At 41.5% G+C, this 23174-nt stretch overlaps 2 protein-coding genes across 5 annotated transcripts in view; both read left to right on the forward strand.

Annotated features, from left to right (window-relative positions):
- Positions 1–2591, forward strand: part of shq1 (SHQ1, H/ACA ribonucleoprotein assembly factor) — a 279134-nt gene extending 276543 nt beyond the window's left edge. For all 4 annotated transcript variants that reach the window (XM_074665378.1, XM_074665366.1, XM_074665357.1 and 1 more), the window contains one exon: positions 1067–2591. In XM_074665378.1, coding sequence (XP_074521479.1) covers positions 1067–1664 — 598 coding nt within the window. In that variant the 3' untranslated portion in view covers positions 1665–2591. The remainder of the gene's footprint in view (positions 1–1066) is intronic.
- A 308-nt stretch (positions 2592–2899) lies between these two features.
- Positions 2900–23174, forward strand: part of rybpb (RING1 and YY1 binding protein b) — a 50776-nt gene continuing 30501 nt past the window's right edge. Inside the window, exons 1-3 of the mRNA XM_074690623.1 lie at positions 2900–3057; positions 3666–3791; positions 21838–22143. Coding sequence (XP_074546724.1) covers positions 3032–3057; positions 3666–3791; positions 21838–22143 — 458 coding nt within the window. The 5' untranslated portion in view covers positions 2900–3031. The remainder of the gene's footprint in view (positions 3058–3665; positions 3792–21837; positions 22144–23174) is intronic.

The following is a 23174-nucleotide window of genomic DNA, read 5'->3' on the forward strand; positions in this document are numbered from 1 at the left end:
TGGTACTTTTGTGTGTGGTAATAAGTAATAATTTGTTCAATAACAGAATCTCAAAGTTTTTAAATTTAACATATTTATTCTTCAATTTAACCTTGCAATGCTGTGTTCATGTCAAGCATGGAAAATTGCCTCCCTTTACACTTTCACTGTCACAAGGATTCCTTTGGGTACCTGAACATGGTACAGTTTGATTTTAAGTGATTCAGTACTTGGTACTACAGATGGAATGTGGTGGGTACCTATTAAAGTACCAAATTTGGTACCCATTCTTACTGCTTCTTGGCACCCCTAACCCTTGTGCTTCTTGGTTATGAATTGCAGCCTTGAGCTACAAGATATTGGTTGGTCTGGATCTAAGGCACTGGTTTGACCATTTGACTGGGCCAGTTAGTAAATTCATTCAGCAGATTTGCATTTACTTTTGTTTTATTAGCAACACTAGCCTTAAAGGCTTTTTTTGGTTGTTGTTGATCCAAGGCCCTTCAGTAAAAACAGTGTACTGAGCAGTCGGTTGAGAATAAGAGGTGCCTAATGAGTATTCAGTTAGTTCATGGTCATCCTGGGTCTGTAACTCAAGTATCCAAAGCCAGTCTAGCAGTTATGGCCCTCATCTATCAAATGTGAGTACGACCAAAAAATGGGTGTTCACTCATATCCACACACAGATCGGTACTTATCAATCTGAATGTGGGGGTAGCGGGCGCTCAAACCCCATGCCAGGTCTGAGTTTGTGTATGCAAGTTTCATGTCAGTTGGGAGCACGGTGCTGTGAGGAAAATCTGTCTGTGAAGGAGAATTAGATCATATGACTGCAGATCATTTCCAGACAGACTAATAGAGGTTTACTGAAAAATTTGATGAGATAAATAAAGAGATACTCCCTCTCCATGGCACTACAAATAAAAGTGTAGTTGATGAAGCTGTTCTCAGTGGAAACTGTTGCTCGATGTTGATTTCCAAATTTGCATGATTAGTGCAAATTCGTGATTATTCATACACAAGATTGGTTAAGAATGGTTGGGAGCCTTTTTTTGCTCCTCTGACTTTTCACTCTCAAACATTTCAGGACAAAGAAGATTACAGCCTTGGCTACGATGTTACAGGAAGCCCACCTGCAGAAAAAAGACTTGGATCTGGAACTCGAAGAGCTTGAGGAGGTGGCAACAATGGTGATGGAGGAAGAAGCTGACAAGCAAGAAGTTCTGGAAAGTACTCTGATAGCTCACAGTGACACCAGTTGTACCAGTGACCATCTCAGCCAATCATCTGATGGCAGCAAGGATTCTGAAGCTAAGGGGCAAGACTACAACGCATCCAACCAGAGAGGGGGAGAATTGTCTAACTCTCTAAATTCCCAACCCAGCACTAATGTCTCTCCTATGGCCCGGAATCTCACAGGTACACTGTTATCAGCAGAAAGAAAAATGGGCACCTTCACCTCAGCATCCGAGTGCTCTGAGCTGCTGATCCAAGAGCTAGGAAAAAAAATTTCTGAAGAGTTGAAAATCTATCAAAGGTCTACCTGCGCAGAAGAAAGTAGCTGTTCAGTGCTAAACAAGACTGCAGCAAATACTGATACCTCTTCTGGAAAGGCATTCTTAGATGTGAGCCCCAGCCAAAACCAACTGCTTGTTGTCCAAAAGCAGGATGATCTTGATGAGTGAGATATGTTGACAAAAGTTCATGTGGAACCGGAAAAAACATTTGTTGTATTGAAGGATTGACTTCATTAACCGTTGTATGGAAATCTTTTTTTTTTTTTACTGATTTTTCCACACATGTATGAAGAGGTAGTACGTTTCCTCTGTTTCAAAGTATCTCATAATTTTTGAAACCATTAACTTGTTTAAACTCTTCATACTTTCTTTGACCGTGGCTGTGCCTTTTTTTTTTATTTTTCTTTAATAGAAAGGGATAAAGTAAGCCTAGTAGGCTTATGAACTGCAATCAGGTCAGGAAAACTGCTTTATGACCTGTTTGTTTCCAAGGATGGAAACACATGGAAGAGTGTTTTAATATGTACATTTTAATATTATACATTTGGAAATTCTGTGGTAATTTTTTTCTAAAAAGAAATAAATAGATATAATAAGAACAACTCTTGAATCCACACAAAAGAAAACAACGGAAAGGTCAAACATTTGTGTGCTTGTAATTCTAACCATTTATCAGTCATGACAATTTCTTTAAGTAGTGCTATTTATTTAGTTATTTACTTAAGTTCTAACATGGGTTATCATGGTTCTGTCTGCATACTTCTGCTCTACTTTAAAAATCTGTGAAGTGGTTCGGACCAATATTCCAGTACTCCAATTTGTTGAATGTTTCAAACATAATTTACATTTTTAAATTAAACTATAATATTATTGCTTGCATTATACATCAGATATACTATATAGTGCAACAGCAGTGACATGTTTGTTTGTCCTCGGAATAAAAAGTGAAATGCAAGGTTCTGTGTAATTGATCCAGATTGTGCAGTTTTTGACAAACAAAAAATTTTAGAAATAAAGGTCAGAAATCTGTTTTATTATTGTTATTAATCAAAATGCTGCATTTTATAGAAGTGACCATGCCTTTTGTCAGTATTATTGCGAATAAAATTGTTTTCAAAGCTTTAAATCATGGTTCATTCTTTTTCTTTCTCAAAGCTATAAACGCGTTCATTCGGCTTTTTTGTTTTATTGTTATTAATAGTTGTAGTAGTAGTATGGTCTTTTAATCAGTTCAAGGCAGTGTAATTGTAAACTTAATGTGTAAATACATGAGACGATTAAGTTGAAGTCAGTCAAATTTATTTAGTGGTTATTAAAATAGCCTGTCAATTCATACTTTTAAACCGATGCGCGCTCGGATTGGATGGCTGATGGTCACATGGTGTTGTGCAGTCCGTCGCCGTGCCGTGCCTCAAGCCAGCCCAGCCCGGAGCCTGTCTGCCAACAGCTACAGCTGCTGATCTATTTAGGAATCACTACACTTACTAGCAAGTAAAGGGCCCCCCTTCTCTTTCTTACGGGGATTAATCTTCATCATGGGCGACAAAAAAAGCCCTACAAGGTAACGCGATTGTCTGTCCAAAATTATCATTCTTAATGCGTTCTGGGCTGAAAATTTAGATGCGTCAGGGATCCTGTCAGCCTTTTTTCGGTTGGTATGTCAGAGCAAGCTAGAATAGTGCATTCACCATGGCGGCTTCTCGCAGCCCGTAACCAGTCACTTATCAGACAAAGGGATTTTTTCTCAGGAAACGCCTGGCACTTCCTTAAACGCTCTACCGTCGTTATTATATCATTTGGTGAATCAGTATCGAAATGTGCTATACTAAGCATTGGTTAGTAAGCCGACTTAATAAGTTTCGATGTCAAAATAGCAATTCCGTCCTGCTAGCTAGCATAGCTGGCGATACAATTAGAGTGGGGCTTCGACATATCTAGAAAACAGTATCACAGGATCTGTGCTAACCAGAATTCAAAGCCTATAACAATGACAATCTCTAAATGTTTTTTTGTGGATACATGAGCATGTAAGAATTTTAGCATATAAAGCCTGTGATTTTTTTTCATTACAAAACGCGTTGTGTTCTTGCAGTTTGTTGTTTATGTTATAGGTTGGTGGCAACGTTAATTACTCAAGGAATTAAAGATAACATTTGTCATCTTTGCAAGGCCAAAGAGACAAGCCAAGCAGACCGCTGACGAAGGTTACTGGGACTGTAGCGTCTGCACCTTCAGGAACACTGCCGAGGCTTTTAAATGCAGCATCTGCGATGTGAGGAAAGGCACTTCCACAAGGTAAAATATACCCCCACCCCTCTCTCTCTCTCCACGTCTATCCCACTCAGTGTCGTCTGTGCATCTCAACGTCTCTGTTTGCTTCGTTGTAGAGAATAAGCATAGTAAAGGGAAGGATAACTTGGATGGTTGCAAAGACCTCCGGTCATTGTCGAGGTATCTGTATCTTATTTTGTGCAACTATCAAGTATCATTTTAGGCAAGCTTGCTGTATCATTTGTCACTGCAGGGGAGGTAGGAAAACGGGCCATTCTTCATATGAAATGAACAATTACAGGGCAGATACTATTTATATTGAATTGCATTCAGGTTTGCATTACACCTACCTGTAGGATTGCAAAAAAGCTTTAAAAGATTAAGTCTGCATGAGCTTAGAATTTCCATGTTCAAAAGTATTTGAGGTGTGCACAAATATCCCCCTTTGCATTGAGAGCTGTCCTAATTCATTAAGGCAAAGAGCATCACACAGTTTCTGGCAATTTATATGCTGCACTTTCAAAATGCATATCTACTGTTCCATCACACCCAAAAGGAGCTCTATTGGCTTAAGATCTAGTGACCGTGAAGGCCATTGGAGTGCAGTAAATGCTGTCATTTTTCAAGAAATCAGTTTGTTATCATTGGAACCCAGCAACGATGTAATACAATGCAATGCATTATTTTGCCGTGGCGCACCACCACGCCAAAATAAAAGCTGCCACGCCTTTCAGAACTGTGATCATTTTTTTCCCCAAATGTTTCAAAGGTGAATTATACTGTACAGGGCTCTTTTACATGCAACCAAAACTGCCTAGACTAAAACTCACACTCATACAAGGATAATATTGTGGTCAAGCCAATAACAGACAGAACACGGGCGGGTCTTTACAGTCTACAACTCTCAGCCCCCTGCATTGCACATGGCAGAATTCCGCCCTGATGCGCAAATAAGACGCACAGTTATTGGAGAAAATCGAATCCGTCCTTACTTGGATCGTTAATCAGTGTTTATAGTTGTCATCTAGCTCTATGCTCTATATGCTGTAATGATGCAGTCAAATATCTTGGTGTCGCGGTGTAAACTTTTGTTTTCCACGCTGCATTGCAGTGCTTATATTCCTATATAAAGTCAGCACGGGCAGAAGACCCCCCTGTTTATATTCACTTTACACTTCATTCTATCAGTCAGTGGAGACTGTTATGGTGATCAGCTCTGTGAATCCAGTGGCACATATTACGCACCACCAGCTGATCGTTAATCTTCCTGGTGCTCCTACAGGCGAATGTGTTGCTACAGGAGTCACCTTTCTGCTGTCTCTGGGACAGAAGTTACAGTTTTTTGATCTTTCCCTTCATTCTTTTAAAATCAACAGAGGGGTTTTCCTCCAGCTTTTGTTGAAAAAACCTAAAAGCCGGTAATCCTGGTATAATTTTTTGCCAATATAAATTTGTCAAGTCGTGATATTTATAGTGCAGAGATGCAAGCTTAAACTTTAAATGTTGCCATGTAGGAATAAAATTGCATTGACGTTGTCTGGGTCCAGGGAGGTACGCCTCTCCTCAATCAGTCTTCCTGCAACACTTGTTGCTTGTTGCAACTGTTGCTGGGATTGCCAGCACCTTCCTAGCAACTGGCACTAGCCCATCAGACATTTTCTGCCAGAAGCCAAGTAGAGACTGACCATGGGACATCGTATGATTGTTCTAGCATGTACTGTAGCACAAACTGTCTGCAGAATGTCCCCTCTTCACCATCAATGTCCTCCACTCTCTCCTCCTCTTCAACACAACTTGAAAAGAAGCTGTGGACCTCTGTTGTGCTTTCTGCCACTGGTGGTGTACCTGCAGGGAAGAAAAGACAGATTGTTATAGAACAATACCATTTGCTGACTGTGTGTGTATGTGTGTGAGAGAGTGAGTGTGAATATTCAGTGAGTGCTGCTTTGCTGGTGCTATTCACCCTCTTCTTTCTCCTCAAGGGCCCTCACTTTCTTCTGGCCCTGTGGTCACAAGCGCTGCCAGGGTGTCAATGACCTCCTCATACTCCTGGGTGCTGAGGGTTTCCTGAGGAAACTCCTCAGGCTAGGAGAGAGAGCTGTGGCTACCTTGTGTTACAGTTGGATTTGAACTTCATCTCCACTTCCTGGGCTAATTTTCCTTCAGCTAGGGGGGGAAGTGAAATCACATACAGTACAAGTTCCTCATTCATTCATTCTAGGGCTGGGCGATATGGCCAAAAATAAAATCACAGATTTTTTCACAAAAAATTTGATTTTCAATTTTTTGACGATTTTTTTCCTTTTGAAGAAAACAATAAATACAAATGACAGAGACAACTCAAAACCAGTTTTGTTTTAATTTTGTCAAAAAATTAACAAAAGTAACCTCTATTTGACTCTTGGAATTGAATTTGCAGCTCTTCTTCTGTTACCGTAACTTCACTTTGTAGTTTTTAAGGAGGCAGACATTTTTACATTCACATTGAAAGCTGCACCATTTTGTACGTTTTGGATTTAGAAATACTGCTGGAAAAAGCATGTACTGTACTGTTTCAGTGCACTACAGAACTTTTCAGTTATATTCTACTTTTAAATGAGTTAAATAAAAAAAACACTTTGTTTCTGTCTACTTTTATTTTTTAAGGCTGTAGCCTGTTTATCCTTTAATTTTAATACAAACAAATAAGTAAAAATAAATGCTATTTCTTCAAGTGTGGACTCATAAAATTCATGCCTCTCTGCATAAGTCAGTGCCCTGGTCAGGGCACCCCAAGCTAAAAAGTCTGGTCCGTCCCTGCTTGACAGAGTGCACCTCAATGCTGGTGCGTTACGTTGCTCTGCTCATCAGCGGATGGATTTATGCTGAATGGAGGATTTAGTTGGTGGAACAGAGGGAGTTGCAGGGAAAGACAGAACTCGGCTTTAGCCAGGTAAAAGTTTAACAACTTCTCAGTCATGTCTGTCCAAGCAGCGCGCTGCTCTGTTCGATTGCCCATCGTCCTCCCGTCTTCTACTTTCACAAATCATGATCCATTTTTTCCTATGAAATGGCAAGAGGCCTCACCTATGCAAAAATTACCTACAAAGACTAAAGCATAAAGGAGGTATGGCCTTGCCAAAATTTTTGATTCTATTATTGGGTGTCAGATTTGTCAGATTTTTGTGTATCTTACCAGACTCATCATCATTTGGACAATAATCGTCCAACCTGGGTAAAGTTGGAGATTAATTTTTGTGGCTCTTTTTCTTTACCAGCCCTAGTTGGTTCGCCCCTTCCTCTTCCATCCACCTCATCCATCATCTCTCCTGGGATTAATCAAACACTTAAAATTTATTCTCAATTCAGGAAACATTTCAACATACCTGATATGTGCCTTTCTAGTCCAATAGCTTTTAATCGTCTCTTTTTACCTTCAGTGCAGGATGCATTATTTAACTTATGGCATGGGAGAGGCCTGAAGAGTTTCAATGATCTATTTATTAATGATACATTTGCTTCCTTTGAACAATTATCCAAGAAATTCAATATACATTTTTTCCGATATATATTGACAATGCATCATATTAAAGAATCTTTGTTACAATTTCCCCAAAACCTTCAGATAATTTAATAAATAACATTATGTCCCATAACCCTGCAGACAAAGGCACAGTTACATCAATACTTGGACTAATCTCTGAACGAGATACACACCTTTCTAACCCCAAACTAACCGAAATGTACCTCCAAATTAGCTCCACTTGTGACAGGTGCAAGACTGAGGAAGCATTACTAATTCATATGTTTTGGTTATGCCCTAACCTAGAGAGATTCTGGAAAGCCATTTTTGAAGCCCTCTTCACTATTCTAACTGTTAGAATTAACCCAGATCCTCTTGTATCTCTCTTTGGAGTAGTTCCTGAGGGGACACAGTTACCAATTGGGTTGAAAAGAGTTGTGGCTTTTACCACCCTCTTGGCACGCCGTTTGATACTCATGACATGGAAGGATACTGCCCCACCTTTGATCTCTTACTGAAAAAGGCATGTTCTTAATCTGAAACTTGAAAAGATCAGACCCCCGCATGGTTCCGATAAGATATTTAATGAAATCTGGAAATCTTTACTGACATTCTTCAGCAAACCCTCAACAATTTTACAGGAATAAAAAGTTTAATGTCTTTGCTTTGGCTCTTGACACACTGTATTTTATGATTTGGTCATGCTGCTTCTAGATTTCACTCATTTGTTATTATTTATTTCTCTTTTTTAAACTTCTTTTGTATTAATTTGTTTAATCTTTTCTATACACCTGTATATTATTATCAGTTATTTTTATGTATTTATGTATGTTTATCTTATTTATTTACCACTAAGTGCCTTAACAGAAAGTTTTGTTTCCCAGCCACTAACAGAATGTTCCCAAGTAGTGAAGAGTCTTTATACGGGAGTGACAGCTGGGGCGTGGGTAGGGGGGCCGGTGTGTGCTTGCTTTAGTGCAAACTAGGGGTGTTCCATATCATGCCATCTGTGGTAATACCGGTATGATTTTTTTGACGGTATGAATTTGTCATTGCACGATATTTACAGTGCAGACACAATGCCGTATGACGCTCCCTGCTGTGTACAAAGCAACAATGTTCAAGAGCAAAAGTAGCACGGCAGCACCAACTTCCTCCTCACATGAGGATTTAGTGCCTAAAAGAGGAGCTACTTCAGTGATGTGGTGGTGGTTTGGCTGACCAAAGATTAGACACGCAGCAAAAAACATTTAATGCAAAATATGCAGAACTATTACTGCAAAGGTTGGTAACACAACCAACATGTTCCACCACCTAAAGCTGAAACACACAGCCGAATACAACACGGGTACGAAGACACATACGGAGGACATAAAAGCTACGTTGTAATCGGTGCATCTTTTGCCTCTACGACGAACATGTGATCAAGCCGAACCCAATTTCAGCCTTACCCCTAATTCACACATTAAGCGTGAGCGCTGCGCAGTTCCACGGATTTTTGGCGCGTGTCAATTCATACTGGATGCGGCTCTGGAGTGCCGCAGCGCAGGGCAGCGCCTACAGCAGCTGGATACTAGGGGTGTAATGATCCATCGATATACATCGATACATCGATTGGTTAAGCAATGATCCAATCACATCGATGGAAAGTCTAAACATTGATCATCATCGTGGTCTTTAATGTACGCCTTTATTTTGAAATCCCGACCGGACACGCATGTCCGCTCCGCGAGTCGTTCTGAAGTTTCCTCTCAAGCCTCACGCACTCAGTGTATGATTCACACATTTGAACCTTTTCAATCTCTGACACGCCACGCCTGATATTTCTCCTGCTGTAAAATGTACTGTTTAGCGCCACACCGCTGTAGACGAACATGTAGCAAGACGCTGTTAGCATCACAGAGCTAAGCGGGAGCCCGACATATCGGCCAGTCATAAAATAGCTCTCCTGTATCCGGGTAAGATACGGTCGACCTGACTGCAGAGGATGCATGCTGCACACACAACAGGAGTGCATCATCACACGAATGCAGTGAGTTATCTCATAATTTGATTTTGTTGCGCACTGATTCATGAAATTTCATAAAGTTAAAAAGTAAAATGGTGACAGCTTAGTGTCATTCCTCCTCTACATCAACTATTACACAGTGAAACACAGTCTGATCACTCTGACATACAAACTGGTTATCAGGCATCACAGTAAAAAAAAAAAACTATCCATGTTAAGTTAGTTAAGTTGATAGTTCTAATTTTGAACAATAGAAATGTTTGGGTTTAATTAAAATCAAAGCTTCACATTTTTGGTTTGATAGAAAATGGTCAAATGTTGGAGGTCAATAATAAAGTTTATGTAATCAGTCATTTTTAATTATAGTGTTGCATCATTACTTGATATAATAATCAAACATTACAGTATAACAGTAAGACGCATATTGTAATTGTGGGGGCAAAAAAGCACTTTACCTGAATTTAACCAGTTTTAATTTTAAAACATAATTAGATCATACAGATGGCTATAATCCTCTACAAACTGTCATACCCAAAGGTCAGCACATCGTTCCACATTTCAGTAATTAAACTATCAAAATTGTTTTGTATTTCTTTCTTGCCTTAGGTGAAATGTTGCTGATTGTGTTCAGTGAGGACATTATATCGTCTTAAATCGATCAAAGGCACCTGAATCGTATCGTATCATATCGTATCGTGACAGACTTTGTGATATCGGCAAATATCATATCGTTGTCCGAAGAATCGATATCGTATCGTATCGTCATGAAGCTGGTGATTTACACCCCTACTGGATACCAGAGATCACAAGATCACAGGAGAACCACATGTTCCTGCTGGAATCCCACCCATGATAACATACTTTCAAGGAAATTAATTCATGTGTTTAGCTCATCTGGCCATTTCAAAACTTCAGCATCTTCAGTCAATACCGTCTTCTTTCTGTTGGTGTTCTTATAGAAAGAATGTTTTGTGTTGTATAGAATGATAAAGTTTTTCACCTGCAAGATTATCTTTTCCTCCTCCAAAACATCAGATATCCTCTGGATACTTATTATGTTTACATTTCAAGCTTGTGTAATAGTAGTAAATGATTGGAAAAGTGGCTTCCATTCTGTGTGTGCGATAAAAATGCTGTTATTCAGAAGCAGCAACCATCCATCATAAGTTGCTGACTTTTTTCCCCCATATCATTATAAATATTGTTATTGCAAATTTCTTTAAAATATTGTGATATCTAATGCATGTAATATTTATATGTACAATGTTTGTGTATATATTACTCAAATTCAATTCAATAAAAATAACTTCGAGGAAAAGAGGAAAATAAGGTAGTGGGATGGGAATATTAGTGTTTTTCATTGAGATGCCTAGTAATTCTGCACACCAATAGTTGGCTAATAATTATGCACACACAGATGTTCTCAACGAAAGCCAAAACCTCTGTTTCGCTTCCTTAATTATTCAGGTTTGAGGTTTAAACATTTTGATTGACCAAGACCAATGGTCCTACAAAATTCAGTTTGCCTAATAATTGTGCACACGGTGTAAAGCAATACAGTACTGTACACTGTACACCTACTGATTTCAAATTATCAAAGTATTTGACTAATAAACAGTATTGTTTACAAAGTTGACAGAAAATATGCTTTTTCAAAGCAAACTTAAAATATGTTCCATTTTCAAAATGAACAGAAAATATGTTTCTTTTACAAGGTACACAGGGAGTGCTCTGTTTTTAGTGCATGGCTTGAGAGTAGGGCAACGATGAATCGATAAAATCGATAAAAATCGTTTTTTCCATAATTGATTCACTGTGCTGCGTCATTACTGTTTTAGTTTGTCTTCAGTTTATTTGTCTTCTTCCGTTCTGTCGGGTTATTTGGTGGATGGCAACTACCTGAAAGTGGTAGGCTTCTGTTCTTTGATATCTTTTTGCAGACGTACTGCTGTTAACAAGAAGTCCTAGTGCCATTTGGAGGGATGGAGGGTTTTGTGCTACCCACTCTACAGACACTTGCAATGGTCTCTGCAGCCACTTGTGACACAGCTTTGATTCTGAAACAAGGTGGGCTGTCTACAAACACAATAGCAGCAACCTCAACATACTACTGTGTAAGCTTGCATCTTCAAAGAGAAGGCGCTGGGAGATGTTTCTTTTGGTGGTTTTCCCAGCTCTCTGTCCACTATACAGAATGATCATGTCTGTGTGTAAATGCGGGCACGTGTTTGTGTGTCTGTGAACGCTTTGCTGCAGAACTTTGCCGTGTGCAAAACAGCCCGAGAAATATGGATGTAACAATGTAGAGATGACATACCGTCACGTAAATTAAATGAATAACATTAGGCTACATAAAAATAATAAGGTGTAGACCTGATTTATGAGAGAGGTAACTCTAAATCATTTTGACCAAGATTTATTTAATCACAGATCAGCATGATATGTCCCATTTAACATAATTTCTAACCTCCAAAGTGGACTTTTTGCGTCTTCACCTCCTGGCTGCTTGCAAAGCTGACAAAAGATAGCCATTGCAACAGGAAAATATTCCAAATCTGCGCGATTTTAGCGTGTTTCTTTTGTTGTTCTGATTTTATATAACATTGTCTGATAGGTAAATGTAAACTACCTGGCGCCTTGGTGCCTTCCCTCAGAGACCGATGGTGGCGCATGAGATGCACTCGATGTCAAATCAGCAGGATTACACAGAAGAAGAAGAAGAGATGCTGCAGGAACCAATCACATGGGTTGGGGGCGTGGATTTCCTGATTTCATTCTAGGGAAAAAAATCTTGCCTCCTGGACGCCTCCCTGGTGAGGTGTTCAAGGCACATCCCACCGGGAGGAGACCTCTGGGCAGACCCAGGATACGCTGGGGAGACTACGTGTCTCGGCTGACCTGGGAATCCCCCAGGAAGAGCTGGACGAAGTAGCCAGGGAGAGGGAAATTGGGGCTTCCCAGCTTAAGCTGCTGCCCCCGCGACCCAACCCCGGATAAGAGGCAGAAAATGGATGGATGGAACTCAGCAGAGGGCTAGGTGAGTCAGCACATGATACTACTGAATGAGTTATGGTTACATTGACAGAAAAATAAATAGCGGCTGTAGTCCTTTTTTATTGGTTTGCATTTATCTGGTGGAGCAATTTTTGCCACTCCAAACTAGTGATGATTTTGTAATACTTTTTAAAGGGTAAACGTAAATGACAAAAGTTGTGAAATAAAGACTTATGATAAATTGAGTAAATGCCAATAAGTAACTGAGGCACAGGTTGTAAACTGTTCAGGTGATGCAAAATAATGCTTTGCTCTGAAAGTAAACACAGTTGGCACTCTTGGAGTCAATTTGATGTCTTCAAAATGTGGCATTTAGTTAAAAATGTTCTTGTGGTTCTTATTACAGGACAACCCTTGCCTAAGGACTAGAGGATTCTGGGAACTTACCGCTGCTCTCCAATCATGTCAGCCATCCTCAGATTGTTAATCAATGAACAAGACACCACTCACAGACCAGTCTGCCTTCCTTTTATAAGAACACAATTTATTGTGGAACTTCATGAATATTTTGTTTTGTAACAAAGTTTGTTTTAAAAATATGTCATACAATAATTTCATGATGTAATCCTTTATGTTCAATGTTATTTGCTACTTCAAACAGGTTAGATCCTTTTGAAATAAAAAGAAAGACCATTGTAAGTTTTAAATGCTTATTGAAAGAATATAGATAACACAGTCAGCTAAAATGGCAAAATACACACAGATGAGAAATCTTTATTGTTGTATGGCACATGCACTATCAGCATTTAAAGAGAAATCACCAACCATCATCTTTCCAGTGTTTTTATTTTACTTGATAAAAAACACTAGCATACACTGGTTTGTTAGTAATACAACATTACTTACTATAAATATTACCAATGGAGGTAAATTTGTTTGTAATGTGAATTGTAATAGACGAAATATATCAGAAGTAATTTGAGGCTAAACCCATTCATCAGAAATCCTTTGGGCTTGCAGATTCTGGACTCGCTGGAGGTCTTGCTCTGCTCCGCCGACAGCGGTGTGTCCCCAGCCTATGTCCCTGGCCTCTGTCTCTGCCTCCGTCCATGACCACTGCTCTCCCCCTCTTCTCTAACCGGATGAGGAGCTTAGTGCTGGATTATAGTCAACCCCAGAACCAACTGCACTCTCATCAAAAGAGCTCTAACAAGAAAAAATAAATAAAAATGTTATAAACCCAAAGGGAAAATCGGACTGTAAACAGGGGTGTACCAAAATACGTATGTATGCTCCATAGTCATTTAGTAGCTTCACATAATGAGATGCAATGCTAAACGCACAGAAACACTCAAATCAATCATTCCTTTTTCCCTCTGACTGTTGTTTCCAGCTCTCTGGCTAGCAGGAGTTGTTAGCCAGGCAATGATAAATCTATCATCTCTCATCTACCGATCAGATAAACACAAACAGGTGTGCTAGCATAACTGCTCGTGCACTAAAAGCCCTCATTTTCATCTACTCCTAATGTGGTAAAGTGAATTTACTTTCGTGAGAATGAGACATGCTTCCTTTTCTTTGATGAAAAAATACTGCAAACCATGCAGCAAGTTAGCTCTTCACTGCTACCTGTACTCATCCTCCAGCTGTCGTCTGCCTCTGCACGTTCATGTGGTTCAGGAATATTATTTTGCCACTGGGTATGATTGGTAAAAAGGGGGGCCAGTATACAGGAGAAAGTTGCCTTTGAGACTTCAATCAATCAATTGATCAATCAATCACCTTTATTCATATAGCACATTTAAAAACAACCAAGGTTGATCAAAGTGCTGCACAGTCTTAGAACACAATCAAATAAAAGCAAGTGTTTAAAAAATAAAAAATGTGTTGAACGAGAATAAAAACAATAAAAACAACAAATAGACAACAGATAACGGAAGAGGACCCCATAATTAATAGAAAAAAGTAAAAACATGGATGTCTTGCTCAACTAGTATTAAAAGCCAGTGCAAAGAGGTGTGTTTTTAGTAAGGACTTGAAGCTCTCAAGAGTCTGAGCTGTCCTGATATATAGAGGCAGACTGTTCCAGAGAGTAGGGGCAGCCACCGCAAAAGCTCTGTCCGCTCTTGTTTTAAGCCTCACTCTTGGTACCTCGAGAAGGACCTGGTCTGTCGACCTGAGTGCTCTGGCTGGAGCATGCAGGTTTAGATAGTCACTTAGGTATGGGGGTGCCAACCCATAAAGACTTTTAAAAACCAATAGTGCAAATTTATACTGGATCCTAAAGTTGACAGGAAGCCACTGAAGGGAGGCCAGAACAGGCCTTATGTGGTCACGTCGTCTCCCCCCAGTCAGCAGGTGTGCAGCCGCATTTTGAACCTGCTGGAGGCACCGGAGGGATGACTGGTCAACACCCACATACAAAGAGTTACAGTAGTCCAGTCTAGATGTTATGAGCATACGTATAACTCTGTCAACATCGTGAGGAGGGAGGTATGCCTTTACCTTACTCAGGAGTCTAAGCTGAAAGAAGCTTGTCTTTACAACAAAACTGATCTGTTTGTCAAATTTGAAAGAGGTGTCAAAGATGACACCAAGGTTACTGACTGAGGAACAGCAGTGGGATCCCAAATTACCGAAAACACTGTCGACACCCTCCAGCAGATCATGTGAACCAAAAACAATAATATCAGTTTTCTTGTCGTTCACACTTAAGAAGTTGAACACCATCCATAATTTGACATCTTCTAGACAGGACAATAATGCATTCAAAGATTCATTGGTTTTAAACGAGAGATAGATTTGCAAGTCATCTATATAGCAATGAAAAGAGACACCATATTTTTTAAAGATGGATCCCAACGGGAGCATATATAAAGAAAACAGTACAGGGCCAGGAATAGAGCCTTGAGGGACCCCACAGACTAGAGGGGCCTCTGATGAAGCATGTTGACTGAAGTGAACAGAGAAGGTCCTCTCAGACAAATAGGATTTAGACTATGTCAGGACATTACCTTTAATGCCCACACATAGCTCGGGGCAAGATAAAAGAATCTGGTGGTCAACTGTGTCGAATGCAGCAGTCAGGTCTAAAAGCAGCGGCACAGCAGGGTTCGCTGCATCAACAGTTAAGAAAAGATTATTATGAACTCTTAAAAGTGCTCTTTCAGTGCTCTTGAGGGGTTTAAAACCAGGCTGAAATTTCTCAGAAATGCCATTTAAGTCTGGGTATGACTGTAGCTGGTTAAGTTTTTCTGTTTATTATTTTTGGTTTATTTAAAATCAAAGAAAAAAGAAAAAACCTAATCAATCTAATGGTTAAAAATGTTCATATCTCACTGTGATTTATTATAGACTCTTAAGTGGAACACAAGTTTCAAAAGTAAAACAAAGTTTAGAAAACTAAGATAAATAATTAAATAAATAAAATAAGGGTGTCCATATGTGCACCTGGCACCAGGACACCCTAGGTCGCAGTTCGATGATCGACTTTGTAGTCGTGTCATCGGACTTGCGGCCGCATGTCTTGGACACTCGGGTAAAGAGAGGGGCGGAGCTGTCAACCGATCACCACCTGGTGGTGAGTTGGCTCCGATGGTGGGGGAAGATGCCAGTCAGACCTGGTAGACCCAAACGGATCGTGAGGGTCTGCTGGGAACGTCTGGCAGAATCTCCCGTCAGAGAGAGCTTTAACTCCCACCTCCGGGAGAGCTTCAACTGTGGTCCGGGGGAGGTAGGGGACATTGAGTCTGAATGGGCTTTGTTCCGTGCCTCCATTGTTGAGGCGGCTGATTGGAGCTGTGGCCGTAAGGTGGTTGGTGCCTGTCGGGGCGGCAACACTGGTGGTGGACACCAGTGGTGAGGGATGCCGTCCAGCTGAAGAAGGAGTCCTATCGTGCCTTTTTGGCGTGTGGGACTCCTGAGGCAGCAGACAGGTATCGACAGGCCAAGCGGAATGCAGCTTCGGCGGTCACCAAGGCAAAAACCTGGACATGGGAGGAGTTTGGTGAGGCCATGGAGAATGACTTCCGGACGGCTTCGAAGAGGTTCTGGACCACCATCCGGCATCTCAGGAGGGGGAAGCAGTGCACTGTAAACACTGTGCTCAGAGGGGACGGTGCGCTGCTGACCTCGACTCGGGATGTTGTGGATCGGTGGAAGGAATACTTCGAAGACCTCCTCAATCCCACCGGCACGTCTTCCTTGGAGGAAGCAGGGTCTGGGAATGATGGGGTGGGCATTTCCATCTCTGGGGTAGAGGTCGCCGAGGTGGTTAAAAAGCTCCTCGGTGGCAGGGCCCCGGGGGTGGATGAGATCCGCCCAGAGTTCCTTAAGGCCCTGGATGTTGTGGGTCTGTCGTGGCTGACACGACTTTGCAACATCGCGTGGACATCGGGGCAGTGCCTCTGGATTGGCGGACCGGAGGGTGTGTTCCAACTACAGGGGGATCACACTCCTCAGCCTCCCTGGTAAGGTCTATTCAGGGGTACTGGAGAGGAGGGTCCGTAGGATAGTCGAACCTCGGATTCAGGAGGAGCAATGTGGTTTTCGTCCTGGCCGTGGAACTGTGGACCAGCTCTATACCCTCAGCAGGGTTCTTGAGGGTGCATGGGAGTTTGCCCAACCTGTCCACATGTGTTTTGTGGACTTGGAGAAGGCATTCGACCGTGTCCCTCGGGGAGCCCTGTGGGGGGTTCTCCGGGAGTATGGGGTGTCGGGCTGCTTGTTACGAGCCGTCCGTTCCCTGTACGACCCGTGCCAGAGCTTGGTCCGCATTGCTGGCAGTAAGTCGGACTCGTTTCCAGTGAGGGTTGGACTCCGCCAGGGCTGCCCTTTGTCACCGATTCTGTTCATAACTTTTATGGACAGAATTTCTAGGCGCAGCCAGGGTGTTGAGGGGGTCCAGTTTGGTGACCTCAGGATTGGATCATTGGTTTTTGCAGATGATGTGGTCCTGTTGGCTTCATCAAGCCGTGACCTTCAACTCTCTCTGGAGCGATTCGCAGCCCAGTATGAAGCGGCTGGGATGAGAATCAGCACCTCTAAATCCGAGTTCATGGTCCTCAGCCGGAAAAGGGTGGAGTGCCCTCTCCGGGTCGGGGATGAGATCCTGCCCCAAGTGGAGGAGTTTAAGTATCTCGGGGTCTTGTTCACGAGTGAGGGAAGGATGGAGCGAGAGATCGGCAGGCGGATCAGTGCGGCGTCCGCAGTAATGCGGGCTCTGCACAGGTCTGTCATGGTGAAGAGGGAGCTAAGCCGGAAGGCGAAGCTCTCTGTTTACCGGTCGATCTTCGATCCCACCCTCACCTATGGTCATGAGCTTTGGGTAGTGACCGAAAGAACAACATCATGGGTACATGCGGCTGAAATGAGCTTCCTCCGTAGGGTGGCCGGGCTCTCCCTTAGAGATAGGGTGAGAAGCTCGGCTATCCGGGAGGAGCTCGGAGTAGAGCCGCTACTCCTCCGCGTTCAGAGGAGCCAGATGAGGTGGCTCGGGCATCTGATGAGGATGCCTCCCGGACGCCTCCCTGGTGAGGTGTTCAGGGCACGTCCCACCGGGAGGAGACCCCGGGGCAGACCCAGGACACGCTGGAGAGACTGCATCTCTCGGCTGGCCTGGGAACGTCTTGGGATCCCCCCGGAAGAGCTGGACGAAGTGGCTAGGGAGAGGGAAGTCTGGGCTTCCCTGCTTAGGCTGCTGCCCCCGCGACCCGACCCCTGATAAGCGGAAGAAGATGGATGGATGGATAAATAAAATAAATTAAAGAATACAGTTTGAAACATCAGCCAGGGTATCTCACTTGAGTCATTTTTGCTGGTCTTAAGCCAAGATAAATGATGAGGGATGGAATTGTGACGTTATAAAGCAAGAATTAACTGAAGGAAGTTTTTTTTATTAATTCCAAACATACTTAGGATCTTTTTTTCACTCTTTTCTCTTGTGACATTCTTCTTTTTGACAGCATCCGTAAGAAAGACTCCAGGTCTGAACACACAATTGTACATTTCTGAACCGTCAAACGGCTCAGTCATGTTTGATGGAGATGGCCCATTTCTAATGTAACCTACATAATTATTAAGCTGCTATTCTACCTGTGTATTTGATACACTGATAACAAGGCTGAGCTACATCACAGAAATCTTCATATAAACAGTACATTAAGCTTGCTTTAATTATCAATATGCTCAATGCATCTCCATGTCTCCCAAGAAAAGTGGATGACATTGAGAGTGAGGCAGAGGCAGGGACAGCATGCAGGGGCATTGGAGGCAGCTCTGTTGCTGAGGTGAGTGCTGAAAGGTGACAGGTAGTTCTGACTAATGTCACGACCTATTAGGAGGCTTAGTATATCTGAAATCTTCTAATGCTCAGTGCCACAGTACATGTATAAAATATTGCAAAAGCATAATCCTTGAATTAAAAAGAGAATAAAAATCAAAAAGTTGTCAGTGTCAGTCCTCTGTATTACACCAGAGCATAATAGTACTCAGTCAATTGCAGATCATGACCGCTCCAAGGAAAAACAATGAAATAGAGCGATGACTTTCAATCTGAAAACACGATAAAATGCACCAGAATGCAGGAAATTGCATTTAATTTTCTAAAAAAAATTCTGGTGAAGAACCCCCAGTCCCCCTCACATTCATAAAGCTGCTGATGCCCTTGTACACCTTCTTATGTTCCTGTATGTTGGGCTACAAATTTTCATCCACATTACAACACAGATCTTCTCTGTCCACAAAAAGTCTGAACAATTGAGGAGACAGTTGTTCTCCCAACTTTTGACTGTATCCTTCAATCAGTCTCGGCCATTGTAAGCTTATGATTGAGAACATGGTCCACAAGTGTGATGGATCTGTATTGTCCTTTTACAGGAAACTTGATTCCACTGTCTGAACCTGTCCTTACAAGATTATTTAATATTATTTTCATTTCCATAAATCAGCTACCTGGATATTGTTTGTCATGCTAAAAGGACTCTAGTGACTTCTGTCTGTTAGCCAGGGGTTTAGTTGTATTGTTTGTTTTCTGATAATATCACAGATTGCAATATTTTGGTATTCAGCTGTAAATAACATCAAAATACTCTCTGCCGACATGTATCAAGCAGCGCAAAGCTGAATGCTGTGACTGAACGGCAAGCAGGGGAGGGAGGAGGAGTCAAATGCGCAGAAAACCGAAAGTGAAACTGAAGAACATGTCACGTTCATTTGTCTTAGGGGAGAGCTGGGAGAGAATTAGGCATTTATCATATAAGCAGCTTGGCAAACCCAAATAAGCAATTACATACAGAGATGCAAAAAATATTGACCAGTGAATTTGCTTGAAATGGACATGAATTATGCAATTTTTTTTACCATCTTTTACGTGTATTCTATTTATGAATAATTGTGTTTTTCTTTCTTTTCTTTGTATAAATTACAAACTTAAAAAATAAATAAATTAAAAACTGCAGAGGCATTTAAATATTTCTTATGATTTATCTTTTAATGAGATCAAAATTTCATTTTTAGTTAAACATCAACACAACACTTGTCCTTTAACATCAAAGAATGAATTCATTATCCGAGTAAAAACATATCAGCACCTAAGGGTTAATGTGGTTTTCTTTTCTCCTGTTTAACACCAGGTGTAAAAAATACTCTAACACACACTCTCTTCCATGGATTTCCTTGTCCCTCCTTGAAGTCCTAAATGGAGATTTGGTTTCATTTCCAGCATATTGTTTCAACAGAGCTTCACAAACTTTGAGTTAACATAATAACAAACAGTAACATTAACAAACAGCTCACTACTTACAGGTTTTTTAAAGCCATTTTGATCATTTATGAACTAATGGCCACCTTGGGCTTGCATACCTCTGACCAGGGATGGGATACCAGGCGTGATGCTTTTAACAGCTAACCTGAAGTCCTGGTGGACATCAAGTCCATTGCAGGCTTTTGTTCTGAATGTCACAAGGGTGCTGAAGGCAGGCTCAGACAGGTATGTAATACTGAATGGGAAAATAGCCCTTTTAATCGTGTGTTTAGCTAGTCTGGGTGCAACACTTTGGTAATCCAAAACTGCTTGTATCTGTTCTCCTGGAAATATTTCTTTGATACAGAATCAGGCTGAAGGTCACAAAGCTCATTTTCACAGCCAAAATATTCCACGCTCTCAAGAGAGGAAATGCAGGGATTCATCACCCACGATTCCTTTGAGAAGTACTCGTCAATATCCGCAAAACCCGTTTTAATCTCCTCCTGGAGCAGGCTCATGTGCTGGACAAACTCAATGCGTGAAGATGCAAACACAGTTCAACCAGACTGCCTTAGCAGCAGTGGAAAATATTGTAACATTTGTCATTTTTCAACTCTGTACTCAAGTTTGTGGACAAATGCGTCTTTGCACAGCAACACGTTTGATTCAGGCCCCTGCATCTGCTTGTTTGTCTCATTGTAGAGAGTGAATGTGTCCGCCAGATATGCCGTTTTGATCCAAAATGCATCAGGTCAGCTCTTCATACAGCGGGCGACTGTGTTCTTGCAGGAATTCCTTAACTTTTTCCTTTAGTTCCACAAAACGCACCAACACTTGTCCCCGCAACAACCACGCACCTCCGTGTGAGGCAGCAATGTTTGATGCTTTTCATCCTCACACAGCTGAGCAAATAGGCTCTTGTTAGATGGGCAAGCCTTGATGAAGTTAACAATTTTACTTGCAGTTGCCAGGGTATTACTGATGTCCTTAGAAAGTTTTTTACTGGCCAGGGCTTGGGGATGTAGCATGCAGTGGAATATTGTGCCTGGTGCCTTTTCCTTCAGTCGGCTGTGAAATCCCTTATTTTTGCCCATCATCGCTGCGGCCCCATAAGTGCAGCATGCAACAAGATTCTCATATGGATGGTTGTTGGACTCGGAAGAGTCAACAGCCCAAAAAATATACTCATAGGATTAGCATTTTTACGTTTCTCAAACATGGCGTTCCGTTCACGAAGCCATTCACATGTAGCACTTGTAGCAGGTACAACGACTTGAGTGACCGCACCAGCCAAGGTTAGCCACTCTCTGACCTGACAAGCCTGACTGATGTGAAAAAATAAACTTTAAAATAGGTTTGAACAGACTTAAAAAAATAATTGTTGTATTATGACTTAAAAAAATAATAAATAAAAAAATATAATTTTAACAACCTCATAACCTTAGGTCACTTTAATTCCTGCCACTAGCGTATGCCACTTTTTGTGCATAGGTACTCATGGTACATCAGGCCCCAGGTTCTGATATACTTATGACTAGTACTTTAAAGTGGACCAAACTGTTGTATCTGCCTAAGAAGAGAGGGGTAACTATGGAGGCAGGTTTAAGGTGCCCAACAAAATCAGAATTTAGTAATCATAACTTTCTTGTGCTTCCTCTACTTTTCCTGTCTTAATTTTCTTTTTTCACTTAATACTTTAAACTTCATTCAGTTTACTTAGTCCATACTTGCCCTAAGCAGGCTCCAACCTTGAGCAGTAGGGTGACTGTGTTAGCCACAATTGTCTCCCAACTCAAAACTGTGCTTTGGTTTTCCTCCACAGAAAACCCAGGATCAACTCCCAGCTTGTTGCTCAGCAGGTGGCTCAGCAGTATCCAATGCCTCCCCCACCCAAGAGGGAACGGAGGGAGAAGAGCGAGCGCTCAGACAGGGAGCGCCCAGAATGTGAAGCTGAGCCCATCCTTGGGGAAAGTCGCCAGGAGATTGAGCGTCCAGAGAGAATAAAACCAGAGGTAGAAAGGCAGACAAAGGAAAAAGGTGACAAGGATCAGCCAGAGGAAGACAAGCCTGATACTGAGAAGGACATCAGTCCAGCTGTCACAAAGAAACCCAACAGTAAAAAGACAAGGTAAGTTTATTTTGACTTGTGTCCCTAGATATTGTATGTGCTGGATGTTTTCTGGCATTCTGACTGGCATTTCCTGATACATTTTAAGAAACCCATTTATCATTTATAGATTCCTCTACTACTCGGAAACTTCTTCTTTTTAAGTTAATTGATAAAAGACCTCTTTCATTTTCTGCCCATCAGGACAGAGATGGTCCATTCAGACTGGATAGCTATGGTTACATTCATAGACTACATAAAACATACAACAGCCACACGTAGTCTCCCAACCGTCTGTTTCCGAAACAGTAAATGAAGCACATCTGCTATAGCGGCCATATTGGTAGTGGCAATGGCTTAGCATACAGCTATAGGGCGCCTGTCAATCACGTGACCCTGAGCTGTGTCTCTGATTGGGCGAGCTTGCGATCTTAATATCCTCTGAATGGCCAAGTCAGAAAAAAATTCACCCCCTGTACAGTGTGTGCCGATAGTAAAACTTGCGACTCAGACAAGACACGTTTTTTTTAACCAGGCTGTAAATTGGTTAATTTCTGCTTTGAAAGTGGATTTTATTTGGCTTGGTGTGTATGTGACTTCCGGTACTTCCGGAGCCAGCCTCAAGCAGACACTTGAGAAACAGCATATTTGAGCACTTCCACATTATCTCATATTCTTGGACCAGAGGTTGCCACTTGGTTACATGTTAATAGGGCAGTAGCAATATGCTGATGTTCAGTTGCTACAGTAGGTATTTGGCTTTAGAAGTGATATAATGGAGGCAAACCAGTGTCAGTAGGTATAATGCACTGATCAGATAGTAGAATGGAACCAGGTTAAATGTACTGTGAAGCTTGTGCTTTATGCTGGTTGCCGTGAAACGGCTATTACCAGTCTTTGTGGTTTTCCCTTTTTTTCTGTTGGCTGGGTAGAAGTCTGTGTTATTTTAAATGGGCATAGTTATTTAACAGACAATGACATTGATGAGAAAACCTTTTATATGTGTGTGATAAGTAGGGATGGGTACCGAAGTAGGTACTTTTTTGGGTACC

The sequence above is a fragment of the Halichoeres trimaculatus genome, unplaced genomic scaffold, assembly GCF_033239565.1.
Source record: "Halichoeres trimaculatus isolate MK-OKI-2021-1 unplaced genomic scaffold, fHalTri1.1 fHalTri1_scaffold_1, whole genome shotgun sequence".
NCBI classification, from domain to species: Eukaryota; Metazoa; Chordata; class Actinopteri; order Labriformes; family Labridae; genus Halichoeres; species Halichoeres trimaculatus.